Genomic DNA, 20,153 nt, shown 5'->3' with positions numbered 1-20,153 from the left:
CATGCCTTTTATAATTCATTAAACAGTTATTCCCAAAATCATAAATTATCACCTATCCACAGGATAGGTGATCATTTTCTGATCGCTGGGGCCCCCCACCACTGGTAACCCAACCGATTGTGAGAAATGGGGTCCAGAACACCCGGATCCTCCTCCACTGCTCAACCGTAGTGAAGAAGACATTGAATGGCACGTCAGTCAATAGTGCGCGCTGCCGCTCCATTTAAAGTCTATGGGAAAGAACGAAGCAGTCGAGTACATCACTCGGCTATTTTCCCCCTCCATTCTTTTAGACCGTGAATGGAGGGGCGGGCACACGCTCGACCACTGCTATATTCAAGCTCCTCCTTACTTCAGGGAGTGCAGTGAGGAGATTCTGGGGGTTCAGGACCCCTGTTCTCATGATCGGTGGGGGTGTGTACACTACCGTTCAAAAGTTTAGGGTAACTTAGAAATTTCCTTTTTTTTTTAAAGAAAAGCACAGTTTTTTTCAATGAAGATAACATTAAATTAATCAGAAATACACTCTATACATTGTTAATGTGCTAAATTACTATTCTAGCTGCAAACGTCTGGTTTTTAATGCAATATCTACATAGGTGTATAGAGGCCCATTTCCAGCAACCATCACTCCAGTGTTCTAATGGTACATTGTGTTTGCTAAATGTGTTAGAAGGCTAATGGATGATTAGAAAACACTTGAAACCCCTTGTGCAGTTATGTTAGCACCGCTGTAAACAGTTTTGTTGTTTAGAGGAGCTATAAAACTGACCTTCCTTTGAGCTAGTTGAGAATCTGGAGCATTACATTTGTGGGTTCGATTAAACTCTCCAAATGGCTAGAAAAAGAGAGCTTTCATGTGAAACTCGATAGTCTATTCTTGTTCTTAGAAATGAAGGCTATTCCATGCGAGAAATTGCCAAGAAACTGAAGACTTCCTACAACGGAGTGTGCCACTCCCTTCAGAGGACAGCACACACAGGCTCTAACCAGAGTAGAAAGAGAAGTGGGAGGCCCCGCTGCACAACTGAGCAACAAGACAAGTACATTAGAGTCTCTAGTTTGAGAAATAGATGCCTCACAAGTCCTCAACTGGCAGCTTCATTAAATAATACCCGCAAAACGCCAGTGTCAACGTGTACAGTGAAGAGGCGACTCCGGGATGCTGGCCTTCAGGGCAGATTGTCAAAGAAAAAGCCATATCTGAGACTGGCTTATAAAAGGAAAAGATTGATATGGGCAAAAGCACACAGACATTGGACAGAGGAAGATTGAAAAAAAGTGTTATGGACAGACGAATCGAAGTTTGAGGTGTTTGGATCACACAGAAAAACATTTGTGAGACGCAGAACAACTGAAAAGATGCTGGAAGAGTGCCTGATGCCCTCTGTCAAGCATGGTGGAGGTAATGTGATGGTCTGGGGTTGCTTTGGTGCTGGTAAAGTGGGAGATTTGTACAAGGTAAAAGGGATTTTGAATAAGGAAGGCTATCACTCCATTTTGCAATGCCATGCCATACCCTGTGGACAGCGCTTGATTGGAGCCAATTTCATCCTACAACAGGACAATGACCCAAAGCACACCTCCAAATTATGCAAGAACTATTTAGGGAAGAAACAGGCAGCTGGTATTCTATCTGTAACGGAGTGACCAGCACAGTAACCAGATCTCCACCCCATAGAGCTGTTGTGGGAGCAGCTTGACCGTATGGTACGCAAGAAGTGCCCATCAAGCCAATCCAACTTGTGGGAGGGGCTTCTGGGAGCATGGGGTGAAATTTCTCCCGATTACCTCAGCAAATTAACAGCTAGAATGCCAAAGGTCTGCAATGCTGTAATTGCTGCAAATGGAGCATTCTTTGACGAAAGCAAAGTTTGAAGGAGAAAATAATTATTTCAAATAAAAATTATTATTTCTAACCTTGTCAATGTCTGACTATATTTTCTAGTCATTTTGCAACTCATTTGATAAATATAAGTGTGAGTTTTCATGCAAAACACAAAATTGTCTGGGTGACCCCAAACTTTTGAACGGTAGTGTACGTGCATGTAAAAACATGCATGTAAAAACGTGCCTGTGTGCAAAAAGGTGTCTGTATGCTTGTTCCTGTGCACACAGGGCTGTGTGGAAAAGCGCGCCCGTGCGCATGAAAGAGCGTTCCTGTGTAAGGGTATGTGCACACGACAACTGCAAATACGTCTGAAATTACGGAGCTGTTTTCAGGAGAAAACGGCTCCTGAATTTCAGACTTTTTTTTACAAGTGCACATGCTTTTCGCGGCGTCTTTTACGGACGGAATTTGAGCTGTTCTTCATTGGAGTCAATGAAAAACGGCTGCAATTACGTCCCAAGGAGTGTCCTGCACTTCTTTGACGCGGGCGTAATTTTACGCGCCGTCTTTTGAAAGCGACGTGTAAAATGACAGCTCGTCTGCACAGAACATCGTATAACCCATTGCAAGCAATGGGCAGATGTTTGCCAAAGTATTGAGGCGTAAAATGCCTCCATTACGTCTGAATAGAGGTCGTGTGCACATATTCTAAGAGCGCACTTGAATGTGTAAAAGTTGCCTCTGTTCTTGCCTGAGTGTGTATGTCTGTGTAAAAACATGCATGTAAATCTTTGTGAGCAATTGTCTGCAATCCTGGATGTGGGAGATCCTAAGACTTTTTTTGGGCACTATAATTTACATCAAATTTAAAATGTCTTTGACTGTTGCATGCAATTTTCACTTAGGAAATAATCACCAGGAACATATACTTTTTGCTTAAAAAAATCCTTAGTTCCCCAAAAAAATAATATTTTTCTAAATACATTTCATAAACAAAAATTAAAAAATACCTTCCTCTTTGCAAATGACTCAACTCTTCCAGGTGTCCAAACTTTCTGGTTAGATTATTCCTGGCATGCTCGTAAACTTCCCACAACCCCCCACGGCAGCATGTGGAGTCAGAATGCTAGATCTTGATGGTTATTGCCAGATCTTGCAACTCTGACGAAACGAAGAGCATTAACACAGCAGTCACTGTACCATTCGGTAGCATTAATACAGCAGATAGGCTGGGTTCACATTGTGCGTTTTTGTTGCGTTTTCCAACGCAGCCTACAGAATCACATGCGGTTAGGAGCCGGTTTTACGATGCAGTTTTAACTGCACCTCAACTGCAAAGTTGAATGTACCGTTAGGCCTGGTTTCAACAGGTTGGATACGCTGCATAAACCGCAGCGTATCCAACCCAGAACCCTCAGCACAATCCATCCAAATAAAGAGAACAAGAGTTCAGATGGCCGCTCATCTGGTGCAATACTACCCACCAAAGCACATTACCATTAATATCTTATAGATGCTTTTTATTTAAAAGTGTGAGAATCTGTTCTACTATCAAGAAATTAAGCAAGCCACAAAAAAAACCTGTGTGAATAAAACCTGTATCTAACCGCTATGTCTTTTTATTTCAAGCCTGTACAGAAGGTTAGTTAAAATAACATTTCTCGGACTATCAGTTCTCACATATCCATTCTTTACTTATAGGTGAAATGTGACCAGTATTGGCCAAGTAGAGGTGCAGATACATATGGAATGATTCAAGTGACACTACTAGATACAATTGAACTGGCGACTTTCTGTGTGAGAACCTTTTCCCTACATAAGGTAAGTTAAATGCCAAATAGACGTGGATTGTAGAGTTGAAAGGGGGACTTCTACAGATTTAGTTTCACAATGGCCTAAAGCTGCCCATACACTTAAAGCGTACCTCCACTTTGACTGAAAAAATGATTATAGTATAGGAGTGTGCACAATAAGTTTTTCTAAATAACTTGTATTAGCGATTCTCCCTTCAGCTGCGAGACGGACTGTTTACAGTCTGTGCTGCTGGCGGCTCATATCTCTTCAGTGGGAGACAGAGCGCTTTGCTCGTCTCCATGGCTCACGTATATAGAATCCTATAGTGTTTGCGGCCATTCTGCATACGGAAGCCATGAAGACCAGCAGGATGCTCTGTCTCTGAGTTACTAGCTGTCGACAGCGTGAACTTTACACAGTCCGTTCTGCTGCTAGAAGCAGAAATGGTAATATAAGTTATTAAGAAAAATGTTCATTGTGCACACTCCTGCACTAATAATAGTTTTTCGGTGAAGGTGGAGGTACGCTTTAAGATAGCTAGTTCGGTTAACCGATTTTCCTCCCGTCTCTCGCATGCACCTTCGGCTCAGCCGAGCGTGCATTTGTATTCAATGGGAATTGGGGAATAAGCTATTGCTAGACAATTCTGGAAGCGGCTTATCACCTTCTGGAACAAAAGATTGGGCATTTTGAACTCCAACACGCCCGATCCTTCTTTCCTCTGACATCTGCTGTCAGGGGAAAGTCAAGACACCCCCATGCACATCAGTTAGTCGTTTGGTCCCTCCGAAATTAGACGGTTTGGCCGGTATCATCTAATGTGTATGGGCACCTTCTGAACATATTCAACAGTCAGACTGTTGATTTACCTGTGGTGATCAGTGGACTTGATAAGAGAAAAAGAATCCCAGTCTATAGTTACTAGAATACATTTTGCCTTGTTTACATGCGATCTGTTTTGGTCAGTATATGCAGTTTTGCTCTGTTATATTTTCTACCTTAATTGAAAACTGATGGATGATGTTTTATTCAACTTCATTTGCAACGGGCAATAATATGTTCTTATTTACAGAATGGTTCCAGTGAGAAGAGAGAAGTACGACAGTTCCAGTTTACTGCTTGGCCAGATCATGGAGTTCCTGAGTACCCAACCCCATTCCTAGCATTCCTCAGAAGAGTAAAAACTTGCAACCCTCCTGATGCTGGACCTATTGTTGTACACTGCAGGTAAAGCTACTTTAACCCCTATCCGCACCAGGACGTAACTGTCCGTCGTTGCGGGAGGTTACTTCCCGCACGAGGACGTACAGTTACTGAGTTAATCCCGGTGCACACTGTCGGCGACAGTGTGCACCGGGAATCGGGAGGTCAGCTGTCGCCGACAGCTGACACTCCCCTCTTGCCGGCCAGCGGTCCTTTGCCGCTGATTTCGGCGCATTAACCCCTTAAATTCGGCGATCGGGTGCAATCGCCGAATTTTAGGGGTTTCTAACATATCGGCAGACCCCCGTCCGAAATCGCGGGGTCTGCCGATAGTTAGTATGGCAAACGGAAGCCAAACAATGGCTTCCGGGTCTGCCATGGATGGAAGCCCATCAGGACCAACCTTCGGCTGGTCCTGATAGGCTTCCTGTCAGAGTGACAGAAAGTCACTGTGCCGTTACCGATGCACACTGTCGGCGACAGTGTGCATCGGGAACTTGGAGATCAGCTGTCACCGACAGCTGACACTCTCCAGTGTTGCCGATCAGCGGCTCATCGCCGCTGATTTCGGCAATTAACCCGTTACATGCGGGGCTCGATTGCGATCTCCGCATGTAGCGGGTTTGTAGCGCATCAGCAGCCCCCATGCAATCGTGGGGGATTCTGATGCTTGTGATGGCACCGGGGGGCCAGACAACGGCCCCCAAGTCTGCCATGTATGTCAGCCTATGAGGATCAGCTTCTGCTGATCCTCGTAGACCAACTGTCAGAGTGACTGTGACGTCACACTGACAGTTGGAATACGTTACACTACCTAGGTAGTGTAAACGTATTCTAGCAGCGATCAGAGCTGCAGGTCAAAAAAAGAAAGTGTAAAAAGTAAAAGAAAAGTTAATAAACAAAAATATAAAGTGTAAAAAGTAAAAAAAAGTTAATAAAAATGTTTTATAAAAGTGTAAAAATAAAAGGTTTTGTTTTCCTATAATAAGTCATTTATTATAGGGAAAAAATGAAAACGTTAAAAAAAAGTACACATATTTGGTATCGCCGCGTTCGTAACGACCCAATCTAGGAAACTATAATGTTAATTTTTCCGCACGGTGAACGCCGCAAACAAAATAAACGGAAAACTGTCAGCGTCGCTATTTTTGGGTCACCACCCCTCCCAAGATAGAGAATAAAAAGTGATCAAAAAGTCGCATTTACCCCAAAATGGTACCAATAAAAACTACAACCCGTCCCGCAAAAAACAAGACCTCCCACAGCTTTTTTGACGAAAAAATAAAAACGTTACGGCTCAAAATAGCGTGTCCCAGAAAATAAACTATTTTATAGAAACTTAATTTTATTGTGCAAATGCTGCAAAACGTAAAAAAAACTAAACACATATGGTATCGGCGTAATCGTACCGACCGGCAGAATAAATTAAAATTTAATTTATTGCGCACGGTGAACACTGTAATAAATAAAGAATTTAAAGCGCCAAAATCGCTGTTTTTTGGTCACCTTAGCTCTAAAAAAGATCCTGAGGGGCCAAAATGCTCACTATACCCCTAGAAAAATTCCTTGAGGGGTGTAGATTCCAAAATAGGGTCACTTTTGGGGGGTTCCCACTGTTTTGGTCCCTCTGGGGCGTTGCAAACCCGACATGGCACTGAAAACCAATCCAGCAAAATCTGCGCTCCAAAATCCAAAAGGCGCTCCCTCCCTTCTGAGCCTTGCTGTGGGTCCAAACATCAGTTTACGACCACATATGGGGTATTGCCATAATCGGGAGAAATTGCTTTACAAATTTTGGGGTGCTTTTTCTCCTTTATTCCTTGTAAAAATGAAAAAATTCTATGTTTCCACAGAAAAATAGGTGATTTTCATCTTCACAGACTAATTCCACTAAATTCTGCAAAAAAACTGTGGGGTCAATATGCTAACTATACCCCTAGAAAAATGCCTTGAGGGGTGTAGTTTCCAAAATGGGGTCACTTTGGGGGGGTTTCGACTGTTTAGGTACCACAAGACCTCCTCAAACCTGACATGGTGTCTAAAATATATTCCTAAAAAAAGGAGGCCCCAAAATCCACTAGGTGCTCCTTTGCTTCTGAGGCCGGTATTTCAGTCCATTACCGCACTAGGGCCACATGTTGGATATTTCTAAAATCTGCAGAATCTGGGCAATAAATATTGAGTTGCGTTTCTCTGGTAATACCTTCTGTGTTACAGATTTTTTTTTATTACAAATTAATTTCGGCAAAAAAAATGAAATTCGTAAATTTCACCTCTACTTTGCCTTAATTCCTGTGAAACGCCTAAAGGGTTAAAATATTTTCTGAATGTGGTTTTGAATACCTTGAGGGGTACAGTTTTCAAAATGGGGTGATTTATGGGGACTTTCTAATATATAAGGCCCTCAAAGCCACTTCAGAACTGAACTGGTCCCTGAAAAAATAGCCTTTTGAAATTTTATTGAAAATATGAGAAATTGCTGCTAAAGTTCTAAGCCTCGTAACGTCCTAGAAAAATAAAAGTACGTGAAAAAAAAATGATGCAAACATAAAGTAGACATATGGGGGATGTTAACTAGTAACTATTTTATGTGGTATTACTATCTGTTTCACAAGCAAATACATTTAAATTTAGAAAAATGCAAATTTTTGCAAATTTTTGCTAAAATTTGAAGTTTTTCACAAATAAATATTGAATTTATCGACCAAATTTTTTCACTAACATAAAGTACAATATGTCACGAGAAAACAATCTCAGAATCGCTTGGATAGGTAAAAGCATTCCGGAGTTATTACCACATAAAGTGACACATGTCAGATTTGAAAAAATCATCTGTGTCCACAAGGCCAAAACAGGCTGTGTCCTAAAGGGGTTAAAAGGGAATGTATCGGCTATTTTTTTCTGATTTGTATTTTCTTAATTCTATTTTCTGTACATGATTATGGGGGCACCCATCTTGCCTGAGCTGCTGCTCTGCTCTGTTAACAGCATTTAGACACATGCCTTACAGCAGCCACATGGACCATACGAACCTGTAGTCTGGAAATGGTGCATTGAATTTCATGGGGAAGTTTAGTGGGCATACTCTGTGACATGTGCAGTGGTCACTGTGCTGAGAGGGAGAGGAGGGAAGCTGTGTCAATCACCTATTGTCCATTCTGGATCCTGTCTCCAGCAGTTTAATGGAGGTGTTATCTATCATTGTAATCCTGCGATGATATTGAGAATGACCACTTAAAAGTGACCTCTACAGATCAGGAAGTGTCGGTTCATTGTGGCTGAGTGAGCTGCCAGCGTTACAAAAAAAAGTAAAGAAAATCACCAAAAATTCTTGAAAAATATGTTTAACCCCTAGTCACACCAGTCAGTAAGGTCCTGGCGGAGATTTTTTGCAGGCAGATTTTGACCTGCCTGCAAATCCTCAGTTTTGGAAGTTTTTTGCTGCTGATTCCAATGCGGTTTCCACGTCAAAATTTGCGTTAAAAAACCTGTGTGAACTGGGCCTAACTGTACGTCCTGTCGGGAGGTTACTTCACGCACCAGGACGTACAGTTACTGAGTGGTTCCCGATGCACAATGTTGGTGACCGTGTGCGCTGGGAACTGGGAGGTCAGCTGTCTCTGACAGCTGACATTCCACTCTTGCCGGCCAGCGGTCGATTGCTACTGACTTCGGCAATTAACCCCTTAAAGGCAGCAATCTATTATGATCGCCGCATTTAAGGGCTTTGTGGCAGCCAGGTTGTCGATGGTTGTCATGGCAACTGGAAGCAAGACAATGGCCTCCGTGTCTGCCATGTACGGAAGCCTACGGGGACCAGCCTCTGGCTGGTCCTCCTAGGCTTCCTGTCAGAGTGACAGCAAGTCACTGAGTCGTTCGTGCACCAGGAACCAGTAGATGAGCTGCCTCTGACTTCCACTCTTGCCGGCCAGCGGTCGATTGCCACTGATTTTGGCAATTAACCTCTTAAATGCGGCGATTGACTGCGATCGCCGCATTTAAGGGGTTTCTAGCAGATCAGCAGCCGGGTTGCCGATGGTTGGCATGGCAAATGGTGGCCGGACAATGGCCTCCGAGCTGCCATGTACAGAAGCCTAGGATAGGCTTCCTGTCAGCGTGACTGTCATTGTCAAAATGACAGAATACATTACACTACCTATGTAGTGTAATGTATTTGAACTAACAGCGATCAGTGCTGCAGGTCTTTAAGTCTCCTAGGGAGACGGAAAAAAAAAGTTAGGAAATATGTTTTGTAAATATAAAAGCTATAAGTGAAAACAACAAAAACGGCTTTTTTTCCTATAAGAAGTCTTTTATTATGGGGGAAAAAAATGAAAATGTTAAAAAAAAGTAAAAAAAATTTGGTATCACCGCATCCCAAACTATAAAACTATACACTTATAGTTCCCACACGGTGAACACCGCAAAAAAAAAATTGCTCTTTTTTTTGTTCACCACCCCTCACATAATATAGAATAAAAAGTGATCAAAAAGTCGCATGTACCCCAAAATAGTACCAATAAAAACTATAACCCGTCCCACAAAAAACAAGCCCTTGCACAGCTTTTTTGACTGAAAAATAAAAAAAAGTTATGGCTCTCAGAATAGGGTCACACAAAAAAAAAAGTGATTTTATTGTGCAAACACTGCAAAACATAACAAAATATATACATATGGTATAGCCGTAATTGTATTGACTGGGAGAATAAAGTAAAATTGACATTTATAGCCCACAATGAACACAAAAAAAAAAGAATCAAAGATGTCAGAATTGCTTGTTTTTGGTCACGGTGCCTGCCAAAAATGGAATAAAATGTGCTAAAAAAAAAAAATCGCATGTATCCCAAAATGGTACCAATGAAAATTAAACATTGTCCTGCAACAAATAAGCCCCCACACAGCTCCATTGGAGAAAAAATAAAGTTGTGGCTCTCAGAATATGGCGAGGCAAAATGTGCAGTGTTCCAAAAGCGGATAAGATTGGTCACTATTTATCAATGCGACACTGGCCACATATCTGCGTCGTATTATTTATTTACTGCATTATTAAAAACCTCCTATTATGCCCTGATGTACTCCGCACAGATTACATATGCCCCACATTATAAACTGAAACGCCAGTAATACCCCAAACCGTACTACTACCAAGCAAAATCTGCGCTCCAAAAGCCAAATGGCGCTCCCTCCCTTCTGAACCCCATAGCGTGCCCAAACAGCAGTTTATGTCCACGTATATGTCATCGCCATACCCAGGAGAACCTGCTTTATATTTTATGAGGTATATTGTACACTCAAATGGCATATCAGTGGAAAATTGCAATTTTCACTTTGCACCACCCCTAGATACTCGGGGCGAAATTACTTTACAAACGTTGAGCGGCTTTTTCTCCTTTGTCCCTTGTGAAAAAGAAATAATTCTAAATTTTGGTGGAAAAAATATTGGTATTCTTTTTCACAGCCTAAGACCTTATTCACACGACCATATACGCATGTCGGCAGTATTTCCCGGACCAAACACAGTGCAGGGAGGAACCCTACTAGCATCATAGTTATGTATGATGCCAGGAGTCCCTGCCTCGCTGCAGGAAAACTGTCCTGTACTGTAATCATGTTTTCAGCACGGGACAGTAGTCCCGCGGGGAGGCAGCAATGCCTAGCGGCATACATAACTATGATGCTAGGAGCCCGGCTCCCAGCACTGTGTTCGGTCCAGCATGTGGTCCGGATATCACCGAAAACGCTTGTGTGGATTGGCCTAATTCCAATAAATTCCACAAAAGACCTGTGGGGTCTAAATGCTCACTATACCCCTAGATAGATTCCTGTAGGAGTATAGTTTCCCAAATGGGGTCACTTTTGGGGGGTTTCCACTGTTTTGATCTCTCCAGGGCGTTACAAACACGACATGGCACCGAAAATCATTCCAGCAAAATCTGCGCTTCAAAATCCAAATGGTGCTCATTCCCTTCTGAACCCTGCGTTGGGTCCAAACGGCAGTTTATTACCACATATGGGGTATTGCCGTCATCCGGAGAAATTGCTTTACAAATGTTAGGGTTTCCAAAAAGGGGTCACTTTCCAATTTTTTGCCAGCACAAGACCTCTTCAAACCTGACATGGTGCCTAAAATATATTATAAAAAAGGAGGCCCCAAAATCCATTAGGTGCTCTTTTGCTTCTGAGGCCTGTGTTTCAGTCCATTAGGACAGTAGAGCCACATGTGGGATATTTCTAAAAGCTGCAGAATCTGGGCAATAAATAATGAGTTGCGTTTCTCTGATAAAAACCATCTGTGTTACAGGAAAAAAATTATTACAAATGGATTTCGGCAAAAAAAATTCACATTTTTAATGTAAATTTCATTTCTACATTGCTTTAATTCCTGTGAAACGCCTAAAGGGTTAAGGAACTTTCTGAATGCTGTTTTGAATACTTTGAGGGGTGCAGTTTTTAAAATGGGGTGATTTATGGGGACTTTCTAATAAATAAGGCCCATAAAGCCACTTCAGAACTTAACTGGTCCCTGAAAAATAGCCTTTTGAAATTTTCTTGAAAATGGGAGAAATATCTGCTAAATTTCTAAGCCTTGTAACGTCCTGGATAAATAAAAGGATGTTCATAAAACGATGCAAACATAAAGTAGACATACGGGAAATGTTAACTAGTAACTATTTTGTGTGGTATAATTGTCTTACAAGCAGATACATTTAAATTTAGAAAAATGCAAATTTTTGATAATTTTCTCAAAACGTTGGTGTTTTTCACAAATAAGCAATGAATGCATTCGACCAAATTTTAGTACAATGTGTCACGAGAAAACATTCTCAGAATCGCTTGGATAGGTAAAAGCATTACAAAGTTATTACCACGTGTCAGATTTGACAAGTGTGTCTGTCAGGAAGTTCAAAAGTGGCTGCAGCGGTAAGGGGTTAACTTATTACTTAAATGAAGATTAGCTTTAAATAAACACTAACTTTTCGAACAACTTATGCTAATGTTATAGTATACCTGATATAGATCAACTTTGTAATTTACTTACTGTTAAAATGTAGTTGTTTTGTGTTCCATGCAAATTCTGTGTGAATTTACTGCCAGTAGGTGTTTTCCTTCCTGTAATCTGCTGCCACTTCTGTTGTCAAGCAAACTTAGTCTCTAGTTACAGACGGACTTCATAAAATGGGGGGGGGGGGTCTCTTCACTGCCTGCCAATAGAAGTCTATCGAGAAGAAAGGGGGGAGCAGAGACTTACTGCGAGTCAGACACTGATGCATTGCCAATACAAGTCTACGGAAAGGGGAGGGGGGAGCAGGGGTAGTGTGTAAAAGACACACACAGACGCGTTGAAGCTTCCTGGTAAGTGTTTTATCTCACCCCAGTACTGGATTCTCAGCTACACTTCTCATTACTGTTGTATGATGTGCTCCATGCTGCTGCTGCTTCTATATATGTGATAGATAGAGATAGGAGAGCAGGATTCTCCTCTCTGTGTGCTGTGTATAGAAAACATGATCGCAGTTAGTCTCCACCCAGAAGCTCAGAGAAAATTGAAAATTAGAGATATAGCCTGCAGAGGGAAAACTGCTGAATAATGCAGAATACAAGTCATATAATGGCCAGACATAGTGTTATTCCTCATGTACACACGTATGACAGCTTATTCTGAAAAGTCATCTGAAAAGTTAGGTACGCTTCAAGTTTAAAAAATGTATATCTTTTTTTTTTCCATGTCTCTAAAAGAAAAGGTTCCCAATGTAATATATAGGATATTTGATATTTATGGGCTAAAAAAAAATGTGTTAACTCCTTAATGACCGCCCATTGTATTTTGATGGCAGGCAGTGCAGGTCTTTCGTCTATAGAGACGTATTTTGGCGTCACTGTAGAAGAGGCTGATGAGTGCTCCTGTGAGCTCATCCTCTAAGCAGGAGATGTAACTTATAGCTCCTGAATTTAGAGCAGCCTGCTGTACACGGCTGGGATTGGAAAACATTCCTACCCAGCTGTTTAACCCTTTGATCATCACGGTCCACGACCGGGGCATGATCAAAGGGAACTTCCCTTTTCGATCGCATCGAAGACCAGTGAATCCCTCTGCAGTCAGCCCTGGGGACCTAGATAGGCTGTCTTGTTCAGTTTGTCTGCTGTTAGGGCAGCACATACTGTGCCCTAACAGCAGCCTGTGTCATAGTGACACTGTAACGCATTAGCATACAAGAGTATGCTAATACATTTTAAGTAAAAAATATAGTTGTAAATAAAGTTACCCCTTTATGGAATTTAAAAAAAATTGGAACAAGAAATAAATAAAAAAAAGTCCCAAAAAAAGACATTATTTTGCATAAAATATAATTTATTGCCCATACAATACATAAAAACAAAAAACCTACACATATTTGGTATCTACATGACCGTAATAACCAGAATAATTAATTTAACGGGTTATTTAGTGTGAAAAATTAGCGGGATAAAAAAATAAATGTAAAAAAAACTATGCCCAGAATTGTTTTTTTCCTATATTCACACCGTAAAAATAAATTATATAACTTATACAGTGGTTTTTTTTTTCTACCCATAAACGGCTCAAAAAAAAATAAAAAAATTTCTCCAGCATAAAACAAAGCCTCAAACAGCCGCGTCAATAAAAACAAGTTATGGCTGCTGAAAGGCAGAGAGGCAAAAACAGAAAAATGTAGCTGGTCATTATTTTCTGCCTGGTCATTAAGGAGTTAAACCCTCTGTGTTTTCATACCTATAAAATACTACAGAAATGTTAGGTAAAGAAGCACTCCTGCAATTAAATATTTTTTTCCTTTATAGTGCAGCATAGGCTATTTAGAGTGTGGCAATGTGAGTCAGGGGAATTTTATAACTGCAGCTAATCATTGTATAGACTCGCCTGTTATATCACTGCACTGCTTTCATCAGCTGATTTGTATGGTTTATGCAGCCAAAAATAATATTGTTGTCGGCAGCACATCTCCTTGTGTAAACAGGGAGACGTGCTGCCGACATTATAGAAATGTATGGGGACAAGCGATCATAGTAACTAGCGCTCATCCTCATACATAGCTCCTTGTGAAAGGAGCGAACGAGCGCCTATAAACGAGCTGTCTCGTTGATCGGCGCTCATTTACATGGCCCACGTCGTGCGCACGCAAAAAACACGCCGTTTTGCGTGCGCAAAATGCACTTAACAGCTGCGTGTGTCCTCAGTGTATGATGCGCGGCTGCATGATTTTCACGCAGCCGCCATCATTATGACACTCCATTTGGATGTTTGTAAACAGAAAAGCACGTGGTGCTTTTCTGTTTACATTCAGAGTTTGACAGCTGTTGCGTGAATCACGCTGTTCGCACGGAAGTGCTTCCGTGCGACCTGCGTGGTTTTCACGCACCCATTGACTTCAATGGGTGCGTGATGCGCGAAAAACAGCAAAATATAGAACATGTTGTGAGTTTTACACAGCGGACTCATGCTGCGCAAAACTCACGGACTGTCTGCACTGCCCCCATAGACAAGCGCGTATATTACGCTTGTGTAAATGATGCCTTAGGGCAGAAATCATCCCCTCAGCAGCTCTCTATGCATGGGGACATACAGAGGAACAATGAGGGGGATGGGAAAGGGAGGGGGTCTCAGAGCTGCCAGGAGGGATTTGATTGGTGATGATGTAATTCTATAGTTCACAGTAAGTCAGCCACACAGGGGAGAGTGAGCTCCTGTCTACAGGGGACTCCAGCACTACTGCTGACTTCACTGTCCATATTTGGTGGTCAGACTGAGATCACTTGACGCAGCTGGCAATTATGAAAGGGTTCAAAACGTATAGATGCAACTGAGTATTGCTGGTGAGTTAGCATGATCTGTGCAAAAAAAAAGTATTGCTTCTCTAAGCTCAGTGTTAAGGAAGCTTTCATCTCCCATGCAAGAGGGTTAAAGAGTTGTCCAATCTTATGTAAATAAAGTTTAAACCTTGTAAAATTAAAAGTTACGTATATGTAAGGGTGTGTTCACATCCGCTTCGGTCTTTCGTTCACGGGTTCTGTTAGACTTTTCCGTAGAAGAAACCGATGAACAGAAGGCCAAACGGAAACCATAGCTTCCGCTTGCATGACCATTGATTTTAATGGTAATTCAATTGTTTCATGTTTATTTCTGTTCCATAAGGTTTCCATATTTTTTTTTGTTCTGCTTGCTGCCCACTTAGTGCCATAGTGCCCTCATATAAAGTCCCATATAAAGTGCCATAGTGCCCATGTAGATAGTGCCACACACAGTGCCCTTGTAGATAGCCACACACACCCCACCCTGCAGACAGCCACACACACGCCACCCTGTAGATGGCGCTATACCCCCCCAACGCTCTGGCTCGGGCTTCTGCTCCTGGAGGTGTCTCTGATGTCACTGTCCATATATGGACAGTGACGTTAGGGGCTTTGAGATGCCGGAATCTCCGGCAACATTAAATGGTGGCAAGAAAACTACAACTTGTCCAAAACAGGCCCTCATACGGCAATGTAAACGAAAAAAATTGTCGCTCCTGGAAGGCGGGGAGGAAAAATGAGAATGAAAAAAAAAAATTGGCCATGTCATTAAGTGGTTAAAAAAATGGCTAAGGCCAAATGCACACGATGCGTATTACGTGCAGATTTTCCGCTTTTTTTCGTGCTGAAAATCCGCAGCTTAAACCGTTGGCGCATAATCACGTACATGCACGGCACAGAATGCAGCCATTCACACATTCCGCCATGCATGTTCGTTAAGGAGATGGTGCCAGCATAGAAGCTGTGTCCGCACAATCGCTGCGGAGGCCCGGCTGTGACTGACAGCCGGGCTCCCGCTGCAATGGCCAGGATTTGAGAAAACTCCAATCCCGGCCGTTTAACACCTTAAATGCCATGGTCAATAGGGACCGCAACATTTAAGTTGTTTGACAGAGGGAGGGAGGGAGCTCTGTTACCAATCGGCGGCCCGCGAATGCAATCGCCGCTGGGTTGCCATGGCAGCTGGGGGCCTTACAAAGGCCTCCAGGCCTGCCCTGGCTGTATGCAAGAGGCATGGACTAATAGATTACCTGTCCGTTTTACACAGACAGGCAATAATGCTTTGGTATTCTAAGTATACCAAAGCATTATATAAGCGATCAGAAGATCGCATGGTAAAGTCCCCTAGTGGGACTAAAAAAAATAAAAAATTAAAACCGTTAAAGTTTATAAAAATAATTAAAAAAATATTAAAGTAAAACTTAAAGTAAAACCACTTTTTTCCATAAAAAGTGGTTATATTTACTAGAAGTGCAAAAAAACACACATGTATATGGTAACGCCACGATTGTAACGACCTGAGTAATAAAGTTAACTCACTAAACTGCCAAGTGAACGCAGTACAAAAACGACGAAAATTCTTTTTTTTTTCCCATTCCCCCCACCATAAAATTAAGTAAAAGTTAATCAATAATTCCCATTTACCCCAAAATGACACCAATGAAAACGACATCTCGGCCCGGCAAAAAACAAGTCCTCATATGGCGACATCGACATACAAAAAAAAAAAGGTTATGGCTCTTGGAATGCGATAATGCAAAAACAAATAATCTTTGTTTAAAAGTGTTTTAATTGTGCAAAAGTTGTAAAACGTAAAAAAACCTATACATATTTGGTATAGCCGTAATCCTACTGACCCATAGAATAAAGTTAACATGTTATTTACACTGCATAGTGAACGGTGTAAATTGAAAACGCGAAAAACAATGCTGGAATAGCAGTTTTTTTTCTATTTCTTCCCTAAAAAAATTAATAAAAGATAAGCAATATAATATATACACTCGAAAATTTTGCAATTGAAAAATACAACTCGTTCTGCAAAAAACAAGCCCTCATAAGGCTATAACGACTTAGGAATAAAAAAGTTATGACTCTTGGAAGGCGGGGTGGAAAAACAAAAAATAATTCTTGGTCCTCAAAGGCGTTGTCCGAGATACCATCATATTTTAAAAAAAACCTTTAATGCATGTCATTTATAAATGTAAATACATTTGTAATATACTTACATTTTCCAAAGTGGCCCCGTTTCCAGATCCTGCCATGGGGAACTTGACGGGTGACGTCACTCTCTGCACTGGCTCTGCCGCTTTGTTGATCTTGAATTCTTTGCCGGGTATACGACACGTCACTTGTGACGTGGTGTATATCGGCTTGTTCTGCTTCACAGCCCGTAATGCACATGCGCTGTCACTGCTGTTCTCGAGATAACAGCAGGGGCCGCGCATGCGCATTACAACAGAACAAGCCGATATACACCACGTGACAAGTGACATGTCGTATACCCGGCAAAGAATTCAAGAAAATGTAAGTATATTACAAATGTATTTACATTTATAAATTACATGCATTAAAGGGGTTTTTGAAAATATGATGGTATCTCAGACAACCCCTATAAGGCCGAAATAGACCTTGTCCTTAAGGGGTTAATACAGTACCAGCAAAGTAAATGAGATTTCAAGAAATCTAATCTACACGTTGTAGATTTCTTTCTGCACGTAAATTGAACTGCGGCGCGTATTTTAAAATCTGCAGCATGTCAATTTATCTTGCAAACAGTGTAAACCAGGAATATAACTTAAAAATAAGAAATATATAAAGGAAGGAATTATAGGTCTGCTCTCCTGGATCCAATTCTGGGTGTGGCTTAAAAAATGCATGCAAAATCCCAGTTTATAGCTGCGCTTACCTCGAAATCGCAGCAAAATGCCACAACTTTGCCGTAATCGCGGCAATAAACCACGATTTGATCACATCTTGTGACTAGACCCTTAGGCCTTGTTCACACAGTGGAGACTTGCTGTAGAGTTTGCATGCATTTTTAAAACCAAAACCAGAATTGGATCCAGGAGAGGAGACATAAAAAAAAACACACGCATTGAAAAACAAATAAAATCGTGGGGAAACCGCATGTGGTTTTCTTAGCGTTTTAATTGCACTCTGTCTGAATACATGCTTAGGCCACTTTAACATGGCAGAATTTTGGTTAGTATTTTGCATTCGTATTTGAAAGGCAAAAGCAGAAGTGGAACCTACACAGATAAAAAGTATAATGGAAAGATTTGTATCCCTTCTGTGTTTTGTAACCACTCCTGGTTTTGGCTTACAAATACTGATACAAAGTACTGCCGCGTTGAAGTGGCCTTAGGCCTTATTCAGACGAGCGTGTCTGTTTTGCGTCTGAAAAAAACAGACCGTATTTCATACATTTCGTGTGGCATCAGTGTGGTTTCTGTGTGGCATCCGTTTTTCACATTCCGGTTTCTCCTCTGCAAGCACTTCATTTTTTTTTTCAGCATTTCTTTGCGTGAAACAAGGACAGCACACAGATGTCGTCCGTGTGCTGCCTGTGTTTCTTACGCATCCAAATGGGCAACGTGGTCCGCCAAAACTGACCAAAATTGGACATACAGTGAGTTTCATGCAACGGACACACGCTATGTGAAAAAAAAATATTTGTGTGAATAGCCTCATTGATTTGCATGGGTCAGTGTGTGCTGTCAGTTATTTTAATGGACAGCACACGGACATAAAATACGGTCGTCTGAATAAGGCCTTACTGAGAGATTCTAATGACAATGTTTGTTAGCTGCAGTGTGTCCATGTAGACCAGATGAGGATTGTAATTACCAAATACACATTATGGGGTCCATTCACACGTTGCAGTTGAGGTGCAGCTAGTACCGCATCCAAAAACCGCATGCATTTTACAAGGATTTGTTACTTTTTTCGATGTCGTTGCATTTTTTTAAAATGCATGCAGGTTTCGGGTGCGGTTTTTTTCAATGTGGTTCTAGTTGCACCCCAACTGCAACGTGTGAATCACCCTAACATGATGACCCGATTCCAGATAGGTAGGAATTATTGTGGTATTTGGTGATTTGAAGTCTTAATGTAGTCATTAGGACTACATGACAACACAGCAATTATTTATTTTGTTTATTAATTTATTTATAAACCTACCTTTGCTTTTATAGTGCCAACATATTTGGCTGAGCTGTACATAATGTAATCACTCACATTAGTATTAACAAAAATGAGGACAAGTGTTTTTTCTCAGACTCTGCTCACACAATGCGGTCAAATTATGGTTTATTGGCGCAATTACCATGAAATTGGTCCTTAGGCCCTATTCAGACGACCGTTTTTCTCGGCCGTGTGATGGGCATTTACACACTCGACTCCCACACAACTCTATGGGGCCGTGTAGAACACGGCCATTACTTGGATGTCATCCGAGTGACAGCTGTTAAAAAGGTTTCCTGCCCTGGAGTCCCCGTGCAGAGCATCGGCTAGCACTCTGCCTGGGGACTCCAGTACTGCTCCTGACGTCACTGTCCCTATATGGATCGTGACATCAGGAGTTTCCTATCGATGGAGTCCCAGAGCAGAACATCAGCTACCGCTCTACAGGGGACTCTGCTGCTGTGAAAGCTACGTATGTCACTATCCAGATTTCCAGAGCTTCCCTAGTGCTCTGCCCTGGGGCTCCAGTACTAGGGAAGCTCCTGAAGTCACTGTCCATATATGGACAGTGACGTCAGGAGTTCCCTGGCCCTGGAGTCCCCGAGCAGGGCATCAGCTGACACTGCCTGAGGACTCCAGCACTGCTCCTGACGTCACTGTCCGTAATTGGACAGTGACTTCAGCAGCTTCCCTAGTGCTGAAGCCCCAGGGCAGAGCATCAACTAGCGCTCTGCCCTGGGGCTCCAGCGCTAGTGCAGCTCCTGAAGTCACTGTCCATATATGGTGACGTCAGGAGTTTCCTGGTCCTGGAGACCCTGAGCAGAGCATCTGCACTGTCTATATATGTTAAGAGTTAAAAGTGCTTAGGGCAGCATCAACTCTAAATACGGCCCTGCTTTCACCTACACTCTACCTTCCTCCGACTTCTGTTCCCCCTCATCTAAAGCACTGGCCTGTCTCCTGCTATCTACCCTGTCCCTGCTCTCGCAGCGCCCTGTCAACTTCTGAACACTGCTCGTTTCTTCATTCAACATCAGCGGTTGCTGTCTAAATTTCCAAAAATCAGCCAAAGCTGCAGTACACGGATCAATGGTTGTGAGGACATCGTAGAAAGTAAAAAATAGCAGAGAAGAAGTCATAAACCAATGTAAAGAATCTCAGGCTGGGTTCACACGACCTATTTTCAGACGTAAACGAGGCGTATTATGCCTCGTTTTACGTCTGAAAATAGGGCTGCAATACGTCGGCAAACATCTGCCCATTCATTTGAATGGGTTTGCCGACGTACTGTGCAGACAACCTGTAATTTACGCGTCGT

The 20,153-nt window shown here is 42.0% G+C and overlaps 1 protein-coding gene across 1 annotated transcript in view; it reads left to right on the top strand.

Annotated features, from left to right (window-relative positions):
* PTPRS (protein tyrosine phosphatase receptor type S) overlaps positions 1–20,153 on the top strand; it is a 523,802-nt gene that overhangs the window by 449,479 nt on the left and 54,170 nt on the right. Inside the window, exons 28-29 of the mRNA XM_075864303.1 lie at positions 3,533–3,652; positions 4,698–4,852. Coding sequence (XP_075720418.1) covers positions 3,533–3,652; positions 4,698–4,852 — 275 coding nt within the window. The remainder of the gene's footprint in view (positions 1–3,532; positions 3,653–4,697; positions 4,853–20,153) is intronic.

This window comes from Rhinoderma darwinii, chromosome 1 (assembly GCF_050947455.1).
Source record: "Rhinoderma darwinii isolate aRhiDar2 chromosome 1, aRhiDar2.hap1, whole genome shotgun sequence".
NCBI classification, from domain to species: domain Eukaryota; kingdom Metazoa; phylum Chordata; class Amphibia; order Anura; family Rhinodermatidae; genus Rhinoderma; species Rhinoderma darwinii.
Note: the sequence above shows the minus strand (reverse complement) of the source record. Positions and strands in the feature narration are given on the sequence as shown.